Source organism: Cydia strobilella, chromosome 4 (genome assembly GCF_947568885.1).
Source record: "Cydia strobilella chromosome 4, ilCydStro3.1, whole genome shotgun sequence".
NCBI lineage: Eukaryota > Metazoa > Arthropoda > Insecta > Lepidoptera > Tortricidae > Cydia > Cydia strobilella.
Genome location: NC_086044.1, coordinates 13,853,877 through 13,873,918, shown reverse-complemented (window position 1 = coordinate 13,873,918; position 20,042 = coordinate 13,853,877). Strand labels below are relative to the sequence as shown.

The following is a 20,042-nucleotide window of genomic DNA, read 5'->3' as shown; positions in this document are numbered from 1 at the left end:
GAAGCCCTTCAAACATACATTAGATAATTTAGGCTCGGTTTGATTGCACCACTGCGTTAATTGCGTCTGTCACAGTTAAAACGTTCGCTAAATATTACTGCTTTTGACGTTGATCAGTCCGTCAAATGTGGTTGGTGCAAGTGACCCGTAGGCAAGGACATATGATGCTTGTACCTACAATCACAAACTAGGAAAATACGTTATCAGTTATTTACTACATTAGTAAAATGTTTGTGACATACAAATTATCTTTATCAACATTTTTATCTCTTATGTCATTAACGCCTCCTGCATACATGATAAGACAACACTATTCTGATAATCAAAAATGTATTCAAAACAATTGATTACATGTTGTTTATCTAGTGAAATAAGGTTTAATATTTGTGCCATTTTCAACCAAAAGGGTCATAGGGGTATTGTCGGTGGTCAATTTCATATAGCTTCAATTTAAAATCAACCTTATCGAACCGACAATGTGGTACCTTTTAGTTGAAAACGTCACATTTGTGTAAAGGTGCATCTAGATATTTCAAATCATGTTTGCGACTTTTGCGGAATATCTAATAACTGTTTGCGAATTTTATAGTACGATGTGTAACACGCGTGTATTGAGCGAGCGCAGCGGCTCATTCGCGAGATCTAAGGCCCTACCGCGAAAAACGAAAATTGAAATTTTTTTATCTGCTTCTCTATCGCTCGAATATGCAAGAACGATAGAAAGGCAGAAACGGAATTTCTATTTACAAGATTTTAAAATTAAATAAAATCTTGCCCTATTAGTATGTAACTTATGTATGTGGGTCAAATCTTGAAAGCTAAATTTGACCATCCTGATTTCTGATTGAGCTGAAATTTTGCATACATATGTAAATCGAATGACAATGCAATATTATGACATGGAGTTGATCTGATAATGGGGACAGGAGGTGGCCATGGGAACTCTGTGATAAAACAACGCAAACTAATTGTGTTTGGGGTTGTTAGAACTATCTCGACGAGTATTAGTTGCCTGTGGAAAGAAACTTTTTGGGGTTGTTAGAATTGTCTCGATGAGTATTAGTTGCCTGTGGAAAGAAACTTACAGTCAGCGATAAAAGCTTGTACCAAAAATTAAATTTTTGCCAAAAACTTATTTCGTTTTCCGCGGGAGGGCTTACCGCGAACAACGACGGACGGCTTATTACATCGGACTGATATAAATTCACATAAATTTGTAACTATTACAGATTCGGATTAGGAAGATTCACAACAATCGACGAAGTGGACTACACAGCAGAGAAGACGATCAGGCATGTCGAGCGCCTCCGAGAGATGAGCCCACTCTGGGAGATGGTGCAGGAGGGCGTGGACATCAAAAACATACAGTGGTCGCAGCACTAATGTACGGGTCGTCATGTCCTCAATGTCCTGTTAGTTATACATGTCCATTGTTACTATGGTCATAGACCAAAAAAATACAGTTCGATTCACGAAAACTGACACTAATGGAATGAATGAGTGAATGAAAATATCTATGTGTGTATCACATTAACCAATAAAATGGCGGCTCCGGCTCTGACTGTATTCCGATACAGATGTCACACATAATAAAAGTTTCGTTCATTCCACTCGTGCCAGCTTTCGTGAATCGACCTGTACTACTAGACGCGTAGAGCAAAATATTGAAGTAGATGGCGCTGAACGTTCTCGTATATTATGCGATTATTAAAACATATTTGTATCGGGTCTATCACGAATTTATTTTCTTACCTTTATTTCCGACGTTTCTACGCAGGTTCCACCGGTCGTTGTCGCGGATACCCGATGTGTCAGCGAAATGTAAAATAAGTAAATTCGCGATAGACCCGATAAAATTATGTTTTAGTATGTGTTCAAAACTTGAAAGTTTTAAATATTTTAAAACATTCGCATTATTTTATTCACCACAAAACATGATGCCGTACATAGTCACCGATCACATAATATAGAACAGAACACATACACAAACACAGAACACTGTCGAAATTGTAGCTACGATATTTTGTACTTATTTACGCGACCTAGTATTCTTTTGTCAATGCCATAATTAATCTATGTCGTCGATTCATGTTGAGTTGGTCTAAATGGAGTACCAAGTCTTTAAAAGTACCTTTCTGTGTGTGGCTTATAAATATGAATAAAGAAAGGACGCTTAGTACGGGGATTATCGTACCTGTTGACTCGCGTGTTCATATTTCTATCGCACGCGTCTAGTTCTATTGCTGTTTCGCTCGCACAGTGTCATTGACCGCCGGAATCATGGGCGGGACAGCAATATAATTACGCGCATGCGATAGAGATAGGAACAGGCGAGTTCCGTGATGATAAATGCCATCACTTTATTCTACTTCATTTGTCAGGTACCAGTTTTCCTGAATCGACCTATGTACAGAGATTTAAGGCTCCGCAAGATCTGGATAGGCTGCTCAGCTGTGAACAAATAGTTGTCAGCATTGACATATCTACAGACGGGCCTTACGGGCACTAAGAATGGGGCTAGTTCAGCGGTGTCACTCACGAATTCGAGCCAATCGTGCTGTCTAACGCAACTAGTTGCGACAAATCGCGCGCGTGATGCGAACTCATCAACCAATCGCGTTGTGGCGTTAGACTGCACGATTGCTTGGAATTTGTGTGAGTGACACCATTGTTTTGGCCTCATTCTTATTGCCCGTAAGGCCCGTCTTTAGATATATGCCAATGGTTATCAGGGTGTTCACATAATAGAAAAAAAAATTGATAGTAAAGTGTGTGCGAACATAAAATGTCTTGGACATTTGTAGCGTGTTCTTTTATTTTGCGTTTATTTGTACTGATTATAGTTGTTAAAATTCTATGAAACTATGTAGTTATTAATGTTATATATCTGTTATATTTCTTATGAGAAAAACCTAAAAAATGATGGGCACCCTGGCTGTTTATACTTTTTGGTAGGATTTTAAATGGCTGTTATTTTCGATTATATCTTATGCTATGACGATATTGGTCACGGACACCTGACAAGGTGATACATAACGGTTATCAAATATAATGATATTACTATATTCACTATTGTGGCACAAAGATCTCGCTCTTAATCAGACATTATAACTATTTTAATTAATCAATTTCACTTGTATTTTTTGTATTGAACTCCCTGAACGTTGTTATTTAAACAGCTTTCTCGCTGATACCTACTGTGTATGTGTATTATAAAGATGTAGGTACTACATGTAATATACACTATAGGTATTATTACATTTATTACTATAATATCCTAACCACGACACTCTTTTCTGGTCAATGTTGGATCTTATGTCTGTACAAAAGGTTTATGAATAGGGTATTTCACAATTTTTTATTAAGGTATCAGTCGATCAGGTTTATTTTAAGGATCAAATGTCTGTATGGGACACATTGTTTTAAAGCAATACAAAAGTCTCAAATAATGGTCAAAGTCTGGCACCCGCACTTCACTGACGAAACGCTTCTAACAAATTGTGACATACATCGTGACGTGACGTCAGCATGTAGCTTCGCTATTGCTTACAAGTCGTGGAAAACAAGGAAATTGCGATTTGGTCAGTGAAATATTGCGTTTATGTATATTGTTGCTATACAATATATTTTTTAATAAAATGTAAGGAATCGAATGGTACCATTATTATTTTCCTATTTGGAAGTTAATTTTTTTTTGAAACTGAAGTCTTGTATTTATTTTTTATTTCCATATATTTTTTTAAGTTTCCAATTTATTGTCATAAATTGCTCATTTTCTATCTATTATATAACTAGATTTAGTTACAAAATTCAGCATGTGGAAAATACCCTATTGTCCGTTAAGTCACACGAACCCATTATATCCGCCGCCGTACAGGCGTACAATCGAGTTCCGCTCTCATTTTAAAACTACATTTTGGCGGCGGGTTTGTGTGTGTTGGAATCCACGGAACTTATTCGTAAACGCATTTATTTGATTTGCAAGACCGAAGTGAACCCATAAGTGTTCCGTTTGTCAAAACAAAGTTTTGCACGGAACACTAAAAACTTAGCTAAAGCCCCTTTTGCTTGTGTGAGTAATGTAATGTGTATAAAAAAAAAAAACATTTATTTCAAGCTGCAAGGCTCATAATCAGTTTTTACACATGTCATAAAAATAATAAAAACAAATATAAAATATAAAAACAAATATAAAATTAAAATTGAATTGTATTGATAGACGTTCCATATTTGTAATTTGTAATTTGACGTAAGGTTTGCAGATTCATTATTTACTTGGCTAAGAAGTTTTATGAACAAACCCCGTTATCAATTTAGCAGTTCATTAAAAATAAGGGTTGACAAAAATACTTACTTAAAATTCGCCTTTAATACATAACTTCGCCTTAACTTACATTCAATCATAATTTCAGTACAACTTGTATCATAGTAAACAGCCATTATACAAGTTATACTGAATTTATGATTTAATGTAAGTTCAACCTATTTTATCACTTATTTGGAATAAGTTTTAGTAAAAAAAATGACTAGGCAAGTTGGGGACGGGTTATTATTATTTTTTTGCATATTTTGCGCAGCTCTAGAGTGGCTAATGAAAGTTGAAGCTTTCATTAGCCAGACTCTATTTATTAATTGCGAATCCAATTTAATGAATGGTAATCTTTTTCTTGGTAAAATCATTATTTTAATATTTTATATGGGCGAAGTCACCCGGCCGTTGGTGAAGTTAGTGTTCCTCACGGTATCTCTATCAAAACTATCTATTTTTGCCAACCCTTTCAATGAATTCCAACATTAATATATTACAAAAAAATATTAGAGAAATAGATCTACTGAGTAATCTATTTATCGCGTTTTTGAAAACTGTACACAACTATTTCAAACCAAATTGTCAGTAAATAAGAACAAAAAAACTACTCATCCTTTTTTTGGGTGCTAGTACTAGTACAAGATAAAGATAGTATGATTCTTTCTGTCTGTGTTTGAAATGAGACTTTTCTTTGACAAACTATACATGCAAGAGGGGCTTCAGTTCAGGTAACTTGTTTACATATACTGCATAAAATGCATCAGTAAATAAAAGCAGTCCTCTTGGACTTAATACCTACTAAAATGTGCTCTTATGTAATTTCGATTATATCGTAGAATTTTTTTATCAAATGCCAGACCAAGAAATTTATAGTTTGTTGTATATATTATGTATCATTGATTTAAGTCTATATTATAATGATGTAAATGTTAATAAAATAAAACTTCACGAAAATTCTAATGGCCGAATTTCAATTCTTTTATACATTAACGTAACTGCACTCTGTGGGACCACTCATAATTGGGGGGTTCGCTAAGATTACTTAATTAAAAAGTATATTAATAAAAAACTATATTCAAAAGCTAGTAAGGCAACAGTAAAATCCCTAAAATCGGTATGTTTGTATTGTAAATTACTTTATACCTACCTACCGACAAGGTATACATACTATAAGTACATAATAAATAGATTGATTTAAATAATAGCTAGCGACCCGCTTCGCACGGGTTACCAAATTATACACCTAAACCTTAAGAATCAATTAATTGATAGGTAAAAACCGCATGCAAATCTATTCCGTAGTTTTTGCGTTTTTCGCGAACATACAGACAGACGCGGCGGGGATTTTGTTTTATAAGGTGTAGTGATTATTAAACGTAGTATCTATTATTAATTTAATTGGACGATATTTATATTGATAACATGACTTAATTAGCCTTTGAAATGAATGAATAATTGCTTCAGTCATCTTCAGTTGAATATCACGAGTAAAGTCCATTCCATGACAATAAACCGGCAAAATGATACACTGAGTCATTGTATTGTGTTGACTTGACTTACCACGAATTCTAAATCGTACGTATGAACATGAACAATAGCAGCGGTCAAAAGTTGAACTATGTAAACACGAACGAGTTTATTCGTAACACATAGACAGTAGCGACCTCGTTAGCTGCATATTTAAGTTGGCAACGTTGTGACGCATCTACCGCACTAAGCACTTATAAATCGGTTGTTCATATATAAACAAGACCTTTCGTTTTCGCGTTCATTCAATCCCTCCTCTACACGCTATTTCGTAACATTGATTTGCTGTTGCTTATATTTAGTCGCCGCTTGTGAGCTCACCGATATACAAGCATCAAAATGGAATTAAAATTGACTCCTGCGATTGTTGTTCTGGTCCTTTCAATTTGTTTAGTGCATATCGCGGTCGCGAAGCCAAGAACGACTGAGAGACGAGATGAAGTGATACCGTTAGACCAGTCAGTCGTAGCAAGTTTGCCGGAAAAGACTACGATTAACCCACCTGTAACAGGTAAGTCAAAAATCACCTTCCGAACCTATATTTTATTAAAATCAGATTTAGGTACTTAGGGGAGTGGGGGAATTCAGAACGGCGGGTTCTCACCAACCCCGAGATCGTGAAAACAAAACTTGGCTTTTTCATACATTTTGGCTGACAAATGTCGACGTTTTCTATGGAAAAGACAAAAAGAATTCACGATTTTAGGGTTGGTCCCATAATAAAAGTAGCTCAGTTTAGCGAGTAAGATCAAGCCCTGAATTTAAAGCCCCATATGGTCAAAGACATACTGTATATACTTCTAATTGCACAAAAAAATCTTTAGTATGTTTAACACAAACATAAAAAGACCTTTATGTGCCTAAGTGACTGTAAGATTCGGAAGCTACGTACATGTGGTCACGGTTAATCGAACAAAATATTTTCAATTTTGTTATAATTTTTATCATATATCATGTAGTTTTTGGAGTTGAAGACTCCAAATTTTGTTATTATCTTGTATATGGTATCTGCTTTAAAACCCCAGGTGGTTTTAAGTTCACCAAAATTACAATTATGACTGATACTCATTTTGATTGATATTAATTAATTGGGGTAATTAGGAACTAAGGAAACGATAGCGTTCCCAATTACCCCTTGCATTCTCAATGATTCGTAAATTTGTAAATTTTGTAAATTGTTATGTATCCCGTGAAGTAAAAAAAGATCCTTGAAAAGTGATAATACTTTAACTGAAAATCGTCACTGTTTGCATTTCCCCCGCGACCTGTTTCCAATTACCCCATACGGTTTATTTTTTGTTTTCGTCCAAATTTTAGGATAACTTAAAATTATTATTTTGTTAAAATTAGATACCCAGATAACCAAACCAACGGTTAGCATAAAAATTAATTCGGTTTGTGATACTTTTATATCTTTTTGTCGCGCGAGTGACTAAAACAAGTGTCTAAACCGTAAAATAATTTAATGTTTAATCTTTTTAAAGCGTTTGACGTTAAGTGTTCCCAATCCCCCCATTCTCCCCTACTGTACGTAGAAAACGAGTAACTCAAACCCTGGTAAAAATAAATACTCATTCTTTCAGAAACCAAAATTCCTGGTCGTGTACCCTGCCAATTCGACGAGCCCACAGAAGAATTCGTCTGCCAGGAGCACTGCATGCCAAAGGGATATTCATACGGACTCTGCGTCGCCTATACCTGCAGTTGCATATAAATGGAAAATAATAAACCATGACTGTGATGATGCATAGTGATGCAACATAAACGCTGAAGAGGAAATTACTATAGACTTTCAATTAACATTGTACACGGAAACAAAAGAATAGGTTGGTTTAGCTACCTAATTGTGATTCATTGCGTTTACCAAGTTGATATAATAAATTTACATTATAAGACTGTAGGTACTTTGTTTTATTTTTATGCGTTCTTTAAGCTGAGGTCAGGAAATGAATATGCAATGTGTAATGCATGATTACTTTATTATTTTTATATTTTATGAAATACTAAGAACCGTTTTAACTTTTAACCTTATTCATAAAAATACAAGCCTCAATTATAGTAGGTCAAGCAAATCTTGTCAGTAAATAAGAACAAAAAAACTACACTCATCCCTTTCTTCTGGGCGTCAGCACCACTGCAAGACAAAGACTCTCCGTCTACGCCCGAAATGAGAGTCCCTTGACAAACTATAGTTAATTTATGTTTTATCACTTTCTTACAAATACATAGGTAAGTCAAAACGATAAATTATGTCTAAACAACTAGGTAATTGAGGCCTGTAGCTCGTTTATGAATAACGTCATTAGTCTTAACCATTACGATATTAGACTAAACACGAACTTAGGTACTATGTATTCTTATTCGAAAGAAAACTTAAATACAATGTAAATACAAATACTACGCACTACGAATTTAAGCAATATCAAAAGTATAAACCTAGTTTGCAAATAAAATGTGAATCATAACATTGTAGGCAAGTAGTCTTAGTCCAACAAATATCGCTTGCCATCCAGCGCGGCAATGCCGCAACTGGCCGCAAGTATATTTGGCACGTTTGGACAGGGTGGGGGTCGGAATGGGGTTTAAACTTGGTTTAAAGTATAGATAATGTAGGTAGTTCATTTCTAGTTAGTTTTAGTGTTTTTGTTTAGTTTTATATGTACGTGTTTTTTTTAGATTTTAATATTTGATAACGTTTCTTGTATGATGACTATGTTTTTTAATTAAATAAATTATTCAGTAGGTAGTTACGAGTATCTTAACGTAATATAAATTTATAATGATTCATATTATTTTGCAGGTATTAAAATATTTTATGATTACTTCGATTTTTCACATAAACTCTTGATGTCGATATGACCTAACGCTGGGATTTGATTTTTTGTGTGTAACGTGGGCGTGACGATCATGTCAACTTCCTCCTTAATTATTTTCCAACTGATGTCAATATCTTCTCTCGTTGTTAAATGAGAACAGACTACGAAACGGATTATATATCTGCCACGGTAAGTTGCCGCCACCATGTAGATTTGTTTCTTTTCCGTTAAATTTTCTAACAATTTGCGTGTTGCGCTGTCACCATCTTTAAGCCTGAAGCACACCAATCCCATTGATGGCTCGGGTTCCACCAAACATCGATCGTCAGCTCGAACTAACTTGGCGAAGTGCTGAGCGAGGCTGATCTGATTTCTGAGATGAGATCTAATACCTTCTGCGCCATATATTCTCAAAACAGTCCACAACTTCAAAGACCTGAATCGTCTACCGAGAGGTATTTGCCAGTGACGATAGTCAGGTATTTTAATGTTAGTCTTAACATCGTCTAAATAAATACGCTGGATGTCGAAAGTGTTGATTAGATCGTATCCATTTTTGACCCACATCGCGGAACAATCGAAATTCACAAGCATCCACTTGTGTGGGTTGAAGTCAAAGGAATCTGCATATTCGACTCCTTTCATTAGTACTCTATATTCGGGGCAAATGAAAGCTGATCCTGCGTAAGCGGCGTCGACATGTAGCCACACATTGGCTTCCTTGCATACCGGCCCAAGTTCATATAAGGGGTCGAAGGCGCAGGTGCCTGTCGTGCCAAGGTTGGCAATAACATAGCATGGTATTAAGCCTTGGGCTCTGTCCTCTTCAAATGCATTTTTAAGTGTCTCTCCACGCAGTCTGCCATCTGCGTCAGATTTAAGTAACCGCATTTTCATGGAGCCGAGTAATCCGGATTTTTCAACCGACGAGTTGCATTGGTCCGACGTGTAAGCCACGAGCTTAGCGCCCATCTCGCCTTCCTCGAGGCTGGGATCGTTTGCCATGAGTCTGTGCACGGTTTTGTTTTTGGCAACGAGTAATCCCACTAAAGTTGCCTCACTAGCTGAACCCTGTAAAATGTATACATTTAGTAAAATTAAAACTTTAAAAGTTACGCCCTATTTAGACGGATCAAATCATGAAAATCATGGAAATAGTGCTTAATAAACACATTCAAATAAAATTAAACCAAACTTGATCAGTTAAGCTGTTTATGAGTTATCGGCTAAAAGTCTTCCCTCCTTATTTTATTTAAAATCCTGGCAACCCTTATTTGTGACAGGATTTTCGCAGGCAACCTTATTTATACCACTGTATTCGCAATAAAATTACCATCATTTTGATACATGTATAATTCAAGCGTCTGACAGTCGAGTACAAATTATCGATATAAACTCGCCTATTTAAACACGGCAACCACATAATAGTGAACGGAAAAAGATAGGTAACCTAATTGATTCATTTTGTGCAAGTTGTATACTTTCCATTGGAACTTATTTCGTTCGTCAGACAAGTCGGTGAAAGCAGAATTTTTTTGTTTTTAAAAATTCATTAAAATTAGCCTTATTTCTTTAGGCAACTCTATTTATTTATGTTCTGAGGGGCTACCGCGAAAACCGAAATTCGCAAATTGCGGGGATCTTTCTCTTTTACTCCAATGTAGACGTAATTAGAGTGAGAGAGAAAAATACCCGCAATTTGCGAATTTCGATTTTCCCGGTTATAGCTCAGGAACATATTTTCTTTCATAAAGCTCCTTCCACACTCGCGTTCGTAAGTTAAGTTATAAGTTTCATCCGTCAGGCGTATCGGTGAAGGTCGACCATATACAATGTGTGGCCTGTAATAGGAGCAAAAAAATTAAACTGTAGGCTGTACTCCTCATACCGACCAACATTTGTTCAGCGACTTTTAAATAGTTATTTGTTATACAAGGGTGCAAAGTTGTATTTTACCCGCGAGTGTGGAATTGAAACACGAGCAAGCGAAAGGATTTTATAGTTGAACCACGAGCGAAGCGAGTGGTTCTAAAATAGAATCCTGAGCGTAGCGAGTGTTTTAACACACGAGAAGTAAAATACATTTGCACCCGTGTGTAACACAAAACTTTTCCCCTCACTATAGCGAGGAAAGTGCAACATCAACAGGCGTTAGATCATCTTCATCAACTGGAATCACTAATTTTTTTACGATATTATAACAAAAAACTCTGGAAATTGTGTACTTTTACGTGAGAAGTTATTAAGTAAATTTTTTGTTGACAATGTTGACATTTCTGACGTATAAAATGTCAATGATGCGTTTTGAAATTGCATCGACTTAACTTGTGCGTTCAGAATTATATTTAACATAATTATTAAATAACAAACGTTTATTATGGAATTTTAAGGTTTATGACTTAAAATCATTAAATAAAGCTAAATCTGGTATTTTCTATTAGATTCTCAAAACATTTATTTAATGATAATTAATATCGAACGAACCATTATTATGAGCGTTTTACGTTTTGTTATCTGTCAAGCTACTTAAACACGCTCCATCCAAGGTCAAATTACTTTCCCCACTAGTGGATAAAATGCGTTTTTCCCCGCTTGTTTTAAAGGATAAAAGACGGCTTTCCGAGCTAGTGAGGGGAAAAATAACTTTTGTTTTGATTTTTAATACACTTTAAAGTTTTTTCCAAGACGCAATGTATTGCGAATTTTGTTATGTTTAAGGTGTGACAGGCAACGTCAATCACAATGATAATGGCGTACATTAAGAATATCTATTTTGTATGAAAAATACGAAGTCTAAGTCTTCATTATTTTTAAAAGTCGCTGAACAAACGTTGGTCAGTTTGAGGAGTATATTAGCCTACAGTTTAAATTTTTTGCTACTATTACAGGCCACACATCATTGTATAACGTATCTTAAGGGGCCCACTGATTATCAATCCGCCGGACGATATCAGCCTGTCAGTTAGAACAAAGATTTGACAGCTTCGAACAACTGACAGGCCGATATCGTCCGGCGGACTGGTAATCAGTGGGCCCCTTTAGGCTACGGTATATGGTCGATCGACTTAATTCATTGTACTTCTGTAGTTAGCAATGCATCAAATATTGCATGCAAGTTCTTGATCCGTCTAGATGAGGTTTATTCAAATTAGCTATGTTACGCGAGCGATACGTTTCGCAAAAAATCGCGTTAAGTGAAATTCACGTATATCGGGGTTCACGGGCAATTCCCTACTGTTCATTTTTTCAAACAGAATGGTCAGAGAGCGGGGATTTCCGCAACCAAAGACAAGTAAATTACTGCATATTTTTAAATTCGTAACACACCATCGCACCGCACCAAGGTCATTGTACGACGCACCCATAAGTAAGAGCGAGAAAGCGATATCTCTTTCTCACTCTTACTTATGGGTGCGTACGTTGCACAATGACCTTGGTGCGGTGCGATGGTGTGTTACGACTATTAGTATACTCTGGCCAACCCACTTTGTGAGTAGAAAAAGGCGCGGAAATCAAATTGTTCTATGGGAGGTCAACTCTTCGCGCCTACATTTTTTTAATTTGCCGCCTTTTTCCACTGACGGAAATGGCTTGCCAAACTATACATAAACAATCCGCGTAATGTGAGGCATTTTAGCGAGAAATTTGAAATTCGCGTTAAAGCGAAACCGCGCATAACGGGGTAGCGTAAAGCGGGTTATTACTTGTAGTTAATAATCTAGAGTCTAGATTACCCACCTACCTAAGATTCTAGACTTAGGTAGATAGGTAAGGTATCCGCGTCGGCACTTCATCAAATACTTAGTTACAATGATCTTTGACAAGTGTTTTGTTTTATTTTATATTTCATTGACAACTTTATTGTTGCAACCTTAGCACAGACCTGGATGACACCTCCGCCAGGGCCGTCAGAGCAGTTGAGGAATTCCTCCGGGAGACCGAGGAGCTTGCCCAGCCAATTCATCGTTACCACCTCCAGTTCGGTGCATGCCGGGCTTGACATCTGCAAGTAAATAAGACAAATTTACTTAATTTGTCTATTAGAGGTGTAATTTTATATAAACCTTTGATAACCACGTCTTAAACCATAGACATAGTATATACAAGTAGTTAATAGACGCGCCACCGAGCGACCGGGCTAAGAGAATAGTTATTTGTGCAACAAGAGAGGAAAGTTGGCTTTTCTTGTGAGTGTTTATTTTGAGTCCCGAGAAAGCGTAAGATTCTGAGCGAAGCGAGTGATTCTAAGAGAACCTTGAGCGTAGCGAGGGACTCAAAAACACGAGATGTAAAATAACTTTGCTCTTGTGTTGCACATATAATTTTTCACATCACCAATTCGAAAAAGGGGTTTTTCTTTCCTGCTAGGAGGGATCAAAGTGGCACTTTTCTTCCCTGCTAGGAGGGATCAAAGTAACACTTTTCTGTTCTAGAACACTATTTTTGCATTTTTTTGCACATTATTTTTTTAGCTTATGTAATATTTTTAAACATCATAATAACCTCATAGGTGATGTGAAAAGCAGTATGTGTCACATGGTAGCAAAATTATTTCCATCTTGGGCGTAACACACTTGAATCCCTCGCTACGCTCAGGATTCTACTTTAGAATCCCTCGTTACTCTCGGGATTCTATTATAGAATCCTTCGCTTCGTTTAGGATTCAATGTACGCCCTCGCCGTAAATATGTCATTTTGCTCCCTTGTAACACAATCTACTATTTCACCTCAGTAGTGAGAACATATTAAAAGTTAAAATGTATTTCGAATTGCACAGAATAATACAGAGAAAAAAAAGGAGAAAAAAAAAGAATTTGCAATAGAAGTATGACATGGCATTTCATGGCCTTCACTAAATTAAAAAGCTACTTTGTTTCACTCCCTGGAGTGAGGAAAGCGCGACTAAATTTCGGTATTTCGCCATCGCCTCCTACCTATGCTGCCACCCGGTCGGCGATAAGGACAAAGCATGGCAATATTTTCTCTTTCCTCTTATAGGAATCGCAATAAAACTATTTTTCTCTATCAAAGAGTGTCAGGCCCTTGTCTTAAACAGTAGAATCGTTTGACAATCCAGTTATCCCATCACTCTTAACGCATTCACTGCCAAATTTAATTGTGAGGTTTGTTGTAATTATATACAAACAGATACAATTAGTATACATAATTTAATAGTATACATAAATGGCTTTGTAGTGATAAACGAAACTGTTTACTCCCAGAGAAGTTTGAGCAATTAATGATAATGATTATCTACTCCTATCACTGTCACAAACCAAATATAATGTCATGTGCTGCTGTGTGTACCTACTGATGTAGATTTCGAAGAAGAAATTGCATCTGTTTGTATATTATTATAATTCTATAAAAACCTTAATTGTTTTTTATTGTAGACCATTTTTTTCTTCCATTACTCAACTATCGTTATCGATAAAAAATATGTTTCTAACTCTAGCAAGATTGCGACAGTCTTTTGTTTTGCTGTGAAAATTCCGGGCTCTGAATTTATAAGTTAGGAGCATTTAAAAATTTGTATGAAATCTGTTTTTCGCTCCTAATTTTTACACAAATAAAAAATCGATAAAAGTCAAAAATAAGGGGCATAGGTTAATATAGATAAAAAATGTTAAAACATTTTCCATAATTTCAATATCCAGAAAGGAAAATGAGGGCTACGTATGTATGGAGCAGCGGCCGCTGTGTATTATCTTAACTAGTAAAAGATTGAACTAACCCAACTGAATCCGATGACGGCGAGACTATCGCTGAGCAGGCCTCCGACGATGCCGGGGTACGAGACTGCTGTCGGGTAGAAGGCGTGGAACTGAGGCGAGTGCCAATGGGTTATCTACAATACGAATCAAACATTATAGTTGGCTAGACTTGGTGGTTATTTAAGGAAATTGCTAGTTCTTAATTTGTTTATGATTTATTGCAATAAAAGTTCATCCAAATATTTAAATAGGTATGTGGTCTGGCCACCCAACATTTTGTCATTAAGTACACACGATTTAAATTTTCTAAACACATTCTTATAAAATTTTGCTCATTAAATTATTATAGGCGTTCGTTTACTTTTACGTGCAAAATAACGACCAGGAAAAACAAAATTTCCTTTGGATAACTAGCTCAGAGTATATGAAACGAAATTCCTCTTATTAACCCAAAAGCTTCCGCGCCCGTTGCACAGACGACCCTTCTGATTTTCCAGCACTTAAATCCTTGGAACTCACACACGTAGTGTATATCGATGTAACGCTCTATATGATAAATTCAATAGAAACAGAGCTGTATCGTGGACTTATTACAATGCCGATTTGTAACATTTTAGCAAGTTTTAAAGCAACAGTAAAAATACAGACGCCTGGCATTATTGCTTCATTGAAATCTTTAAGGACATCTTTCCAGTTTTCTGGCTCTTCGGGAGCGTTTTCGGGCAGCATTTTCAATAAATACCCTGGTTCAACCGATGGTAGCACATCCCTGCAAAACAATATTGAGTAAATATTAAATCTAAAGGATAATGTTTACCAACTTCCATTATACACTCCAATAAAAATGGAGCCATCTTGCGGATTCTTAATATAGAAACACCCAAACCTAACTATTGCCTAGGAATTTGTGATCAGCTGATCAGATCTAATCAAGTATAATCAACTATAAATTGTAACACAGACCGAAGATTAAGGTAACAATTTGAAATATTACAGGAAGTAGGGAAGAAGGTATAGGTTAACAATAATTTGAATATAACAGTGGATGTAATACCGACAATGACCGGTGCTGTAAAAACAATCATTTCATAATTTCATAATTATTTCTGCTGAATTGGCTAGACTCAACAGAAAAAAATTGTTTGTATGACTCAAACAATAGGAGGAAAACTGTGCATCCGTCGATGTAGGTATTTGCCTACCACAGCGTACTAATTAACCTGGATAATGTCAGGTTTGCAGACAATTAGAGGCATAATAAGTTAAAATTGTCGGAATCTTTCGTGTCTCGGATGATTAGCACTGGCCGCGTAGCCAACATGCCAATCGCTTACGCTCCGTAGCGATCGAAACGCAACTACTGTCACTGTCGCACTAATACGGAAGAGTGATAAAGAGACACACAGCGTTTCGTTGTCGAAGCGATAGCGATTGTCACCTTGGCTAGGCCGGCTGAGCCCGGGTGTTGAAATTTATTCAATGAGGTAACAGGTGCCTGGTTTGATAATAATATGTTAATGGTGTGAGTAGGCAACTTTGTTTTTTTTACAAGCTACGAGTATATAGTTTGACAAGCCATTTGCGTCAGTAGAAAAAGGCGGCTGAAAAATGTAGGTGCGATGGGTCAGTGTTCCATATAAAATTTGAAATTCACTTTTTCAATTGAAAAAGTGGGTTTGCCAGAGTATAGTTTCACCTGTCTATTTCTCTGTACAAGTTAGATAATATAATACATCTATCTATGTACCTACATTTATTAATGTAAGTTAATTAATCTGATGATACTGTTGGAGCCAGGGCTTACCCAGGAACTTGTTTTTATACATTTTTTTCTCGGTTGATACCCTTTTCCGCCTAAGATACGTTTTTTTGCGTGTGTCCTTCAGAATCTTAGAAAACTTGGTGTTGATATATGTAATTAAAATATCGGCTTTTACTGTAGATGTTAGGAATGCCTAGTGTTCAACCAGTAGGTAGGATATCTACTTGAATAAAATAGAATTCTTCAAATGATGATCCAAACAAACGCCTGATATTAAGTATATTTATATTAGCTATTTATGAAATGTGAAAGGACGTTACAGAACAATTTAATGGATTCTCGATTGGTTATATTATAACTCAGTTGGCAATGTCCTCCCCAAACAAATAATAAAACATTTTGTTAAATAAAAGCTCATGCATAAATATCAGAAAAGAACAGCAGGTATCTAAACTAAACAAAGCGAATTCGTAGATTCAGAGTGAGGCTGATAAGCAAAATTTTTATATCCTATAATTTAATATTTAAGAAACTTTACGTATTACCTACACTAAAATATTATTTCGGGTTAAGTTTAGAACTAGTGACTTAAATTTATGCAGTATTTTAATTTATAAAAATTACATTCGTTTTAAGACGAAATGTCGGAAAACTTCGAAAAATCCAGAAGAAATTTGATGTTTTTCAGTATGTGATTTTGAATGTTTTTTTCGGAGTTTATAATTATTTTATATTTAAAAACTTTATCATAGGTACCTATATCACAAAAAGTGTAATATTTATGATATTGTCTGATCAATAACCACGCACAAATTTAAGAATATTAAATATGTAACTATTAATCGGAAATCCAATAGGTACTATCGTATGTCGGTCTCGGTCCACCTTACATTAAGAAAACCGGCCAAGTGCGAGTCGGACTCGCGTTCCAAGGGTTCCGTACTTTACACAATTTAAACAATGTATATATTCTTTATGTGAAATGTCTTTAAAATACCCGTAGGGGTCGGATCAAAAACTAAGTAATTAAGTCCGACTCACGCTTGACTGCATATTTCTAATAGGTTTTCCTGTAATCTATAGGTAAATATCTATTTTGTGTATTTTTTTCAAAATTTTTGACCTAGTACTTTCGGAGATAAAGAGATAAAGAGATGTTTATCTTAAAATTATAAATAATATATATTTGAGATTCTCACAATGAGCTCTTTCATTTGATATGTAACACCATATAGTTTGAAAAACTTTATTTTTTAATTTTCTCATTTACCCCCCAAAAACGCCCCCCGTATTTAAAATTCATTTGTTTACGTTACATGTCCGTCTTTGGGTCACAAACTTACATATGTATACCAAACTTAAACTTAATTGGTCCAGTAGTTTCGGAGAAAATAGGCTGTGACAGACGGACAGACAGACAGACAGACAGACAGACACACGAGTGATCCTATAAGGGTTCCGTTTTTTCCTTTTGAGGTACGGAACCCTAAAAATGGTGATTGATTTATATTTCGGATTATCGGTTTTACCAATAGAAAACCGAGAAAAAAATGTATGAAAACACGTTCCTGGTTAAGCCCTGGCTCCAACATCGCACGTCCGCTATAGAATGAAATTTACACTAGGTGTTCGGGTCATATCTTAGAGTCCGCCTAAGGTAACTTTACACCGACTTGAATAGAACTAAGTGAGGGAATGTAGAAAGCTTATTAAAGCTTTCTACAAAACGTTATATTTTCATGAAAATTTGACATTAATTATGACATTGTCACACTTTGTCATTGCAAATGCCATGTAGAGTTGGCGTGGTCCGACTCTACTCTGGAACTTGGTTGCTTATTTTTTTATATGATATTAGTTGTTTTTTTTTTGTTAATTTACCTACATGTTGTGCATTACGAGTATAAGTAAATGGAACAATTTTGAACCTACGTTGTTGTTACCTACCTTGTTCGAATGGAATCGTAGTAATCCGCCATAAGATCGATCGCCGCCTTGCCGAACTCCCGGAACTCCGTAGAATTCATTTTTAATCACAACCACTATCGCCTCAAATTTAAATTAAATTGTAATATAAGTATTGGAATATTATTAAATCATAAAATTTTAAAACAAGCTTCTAATTGAACTCAACTTAAAAGCCCAAGATAAAACGGTTAAAGCAAGTCGTTAGGTCAATCCGATGAGCAAGATTTAATCAACCAAGTTAATTAAGACTTGCCAAGTTGGCGATCTGCGTGACAATGGTGTCTCGATGCCCGGGAGCTGGATTTATACGTGCACGCGCAATAAGCTTTCTACAATGAGAATCGAGAGTCCACAGGTGCGCGCGACTTGTCTTTAACGTTAACGATGCCTTCTTGCAGTGCTTACAACTAAATGCTATGATAATATTCGTACGTATGCAAGTAGGGCGTAGATACCATGAATGTAGAAAGTAGGTAGGTCGGTGGAGGGGGTTGCAGATGGGGGTTTATGTTTGTTTGACGAACGTCACGAACGCTATTAATAGCTAACTTCCTATTGCTATACTCTGCAGAGAGAGAATAAAAGATGTAGAAATGAAAACTTTAAATGTAATTTATTATACATATATACCATCCTGTATGTAATTATAGCAAAAGACAGAGAGAGATGGAACCGTTTGGAGGAGGCCTATACCCAAACAGGGTTTCTTGCAACAGAACCATAATAATAAGTAAAAACACCTGTATATACAGAAACACGTAGAGTAAGAAGCATTATTTTTATAAAGTTAATGTTTATATAGAGGTTAGAACAAAAAATAAGAAAAAATATACTAACATTAGGAAATTTAGGAAATAGTAATACTTAGATAACTAACACGAAAACTGTAATTTTCAATGCAAGCAAGAAATAAAAGGTTTTTTTATGTTATTTGTTATTATACTATTTAGCTCTAGAAGAACAGTTTTTTGAAGAATTAATATCTCTGCAATAGATATACCTACATAGCTATTTTTTTATTAATTTACATTAATTGGGGTAGAAATGTGTACTAACCTCGAAATTAATTTCTGAACTAGGTTCTTAATTAAAGGTGTTCTGCCTTTTCGCCGAAGTTTTATGGTTCGAATTTGCCAACCAATTTTTCGCAGATGATTTAGAATAGCTACTTTGGCAACTAGCATCGGCAAATTTTCATTATGACGTTTTACTTGGTCGAATTATTGTTTAATAGATTTTTGTATCATAATACAGCGAAAAAAAAAGTTCCTTTAACCGATCAGTAAATGGTCTCAATTAATTAAAATAAAAAAATATGGTCGTCTGTAAAGTCGGTTTACGGAAGATAATTTTGCGTGATAACGTCATAAGAAATTGTACAATAATACGTAACGTTACCATGGATATCTGTCCACAACGTGACACTTTTTCGTGCATGCTACCGGTGTTCATCGATTTAATTAAAAACTACAAAAAGTTCATTGACACAGTAATCCAAGTGCAATATTTGCCGTAATAAATCTAACTGCGCCCCCGTTCGCGGCTGCCGATGCGTATCTTTAGCGGTCAAGGGCAACCCGCGGTGCCGGCACCGGCGTTTCGCCTTCCGATGCGCTCTGACACTTCTTCATCGCTTCCTTCCTGAATTCCGTTTATAGATTTATGGACAACAGGGGGCCTAAACAAGATGACTGACAATCGTACCGAAAGACACACAAAACGAAAAAAAAAACCGGCCAAGTGCGACTCGGACTCGCGCACGAAGGGTTCCGTACCATTACGCGAAAACCGAAAAAAAAATCACGTTTGTTGTATGGGAGCCCCATTTAAATATTTATTCTATCCTGTTTTTAGTATTTGTTGTTATAGCGGCAACAGAAATACATCATCTGTGAGAATTGCAACTGTCTAGCTATCACGGTTCATGAGATACAGCCTGGTGACAA

General features: G+C 35.9%; 3 protein-coding genes across 3 annotated transcripts in view; 2 read left to right on the top strand and 1 right to left on the bottom strand.

Moving 5' to 3' along the window:
- The window catches only part of LOC134741066 (cysteine desulfurase, mitochondrial), a 90,286-nt gene that overhangs the window by 5,165 nt on the left and 65,079 nt on the right, over window positions 1–20,042 (top strand). The window contains exon 8 of the mRNA XM_063673828.1: window positions 1,230–1,384. Coding sequence (XP_063529898.1) covers window positions 1,230–1,383 — 154 coding nt within the window. The 3' untranslated portion in view covers window position 1,384. The remainder of the gene's footprint in view (window positions 1–1,229; window positions 1,385–20,042) is intronic.
- LOC134741100 (uncharacterized) lies at window positions 5,919–7,724 on the top strand. The gene is made up of 2 exons (XM_063673871.1): window positions 5,919–6,347; window positions 7,420–7,724. Exons 1-2 carry the CDS (start codon window positions 6,176–6,178, stop codon window positions 7,548–7,550), a joined length of 303 nt encoding a protein of 100 aa, XP_063529941.1. The 5' UTR covers window positions 5,919–6,175; the 3' UTR covers window positions 7,551–7,724.
- Window positions 8,637–18,360, bottom strand: LOC134741060 (aromatic-L-amino-acid decarboxylase). The gene is made up of 5 exons (XM_063673822.1): window positions 18,076–18,360; window positions 15,015–15,135; window positions 14,387–14,500; window positions 12,536–12,655; window positions 8,637–9,723 (listed from the first exon to the last, which is right to left on the bottom strand). Exons 1-5 carry the CDS (start codon window positions 18,153–18,155, stop codon window positions 8,656–8,658), a joined length of 1,503 nt encoding a protein of 500 aa, XP_063529892.1. The 5' UTR covers window positions 18,156–18,360; the 3' UTR covers window positions 8,637–8,655.

Bases quoted from the DNA above. Each gene is read 5' to 3' on its own strand.
- LOC134741100 (XM_063673871.1), top strand. From the start codon at position 6,176: ATGGAATTAAAATTGACTCCTGCGATTGTTGTTCTGGTCCTTTCAATT. The intron at 6,348-7,419 runs GTAAGTCAAAAA...TCATTCTTTCAG, and splicing joins GATTAACCCACCTGTAACAG to AAACCAAAATTCCTGGTCGT.
- LOC134741060 (XM_063673822.1), bottom strand. From the start codon at position 18,155: ATGAATTCTACGGAGTTCCGGGAGTTCGGCAAGGCGGCGATCGATCTT. The intron at 15,136-18,075 runs GTAGGTAACAAC...ATTGTTTTGCAG, and splicing joins TACGATTCCATTCGAACAAG to GGATGTGCTACCATCGGTTG. The intron at 9,724-12,535 runs GTCTGTGCTAAG...TACATTTTACAG, and splicing joins CTGGCGGAGGTGTCATCCAG to GGTTCAGCTAGTGAGGCAAC.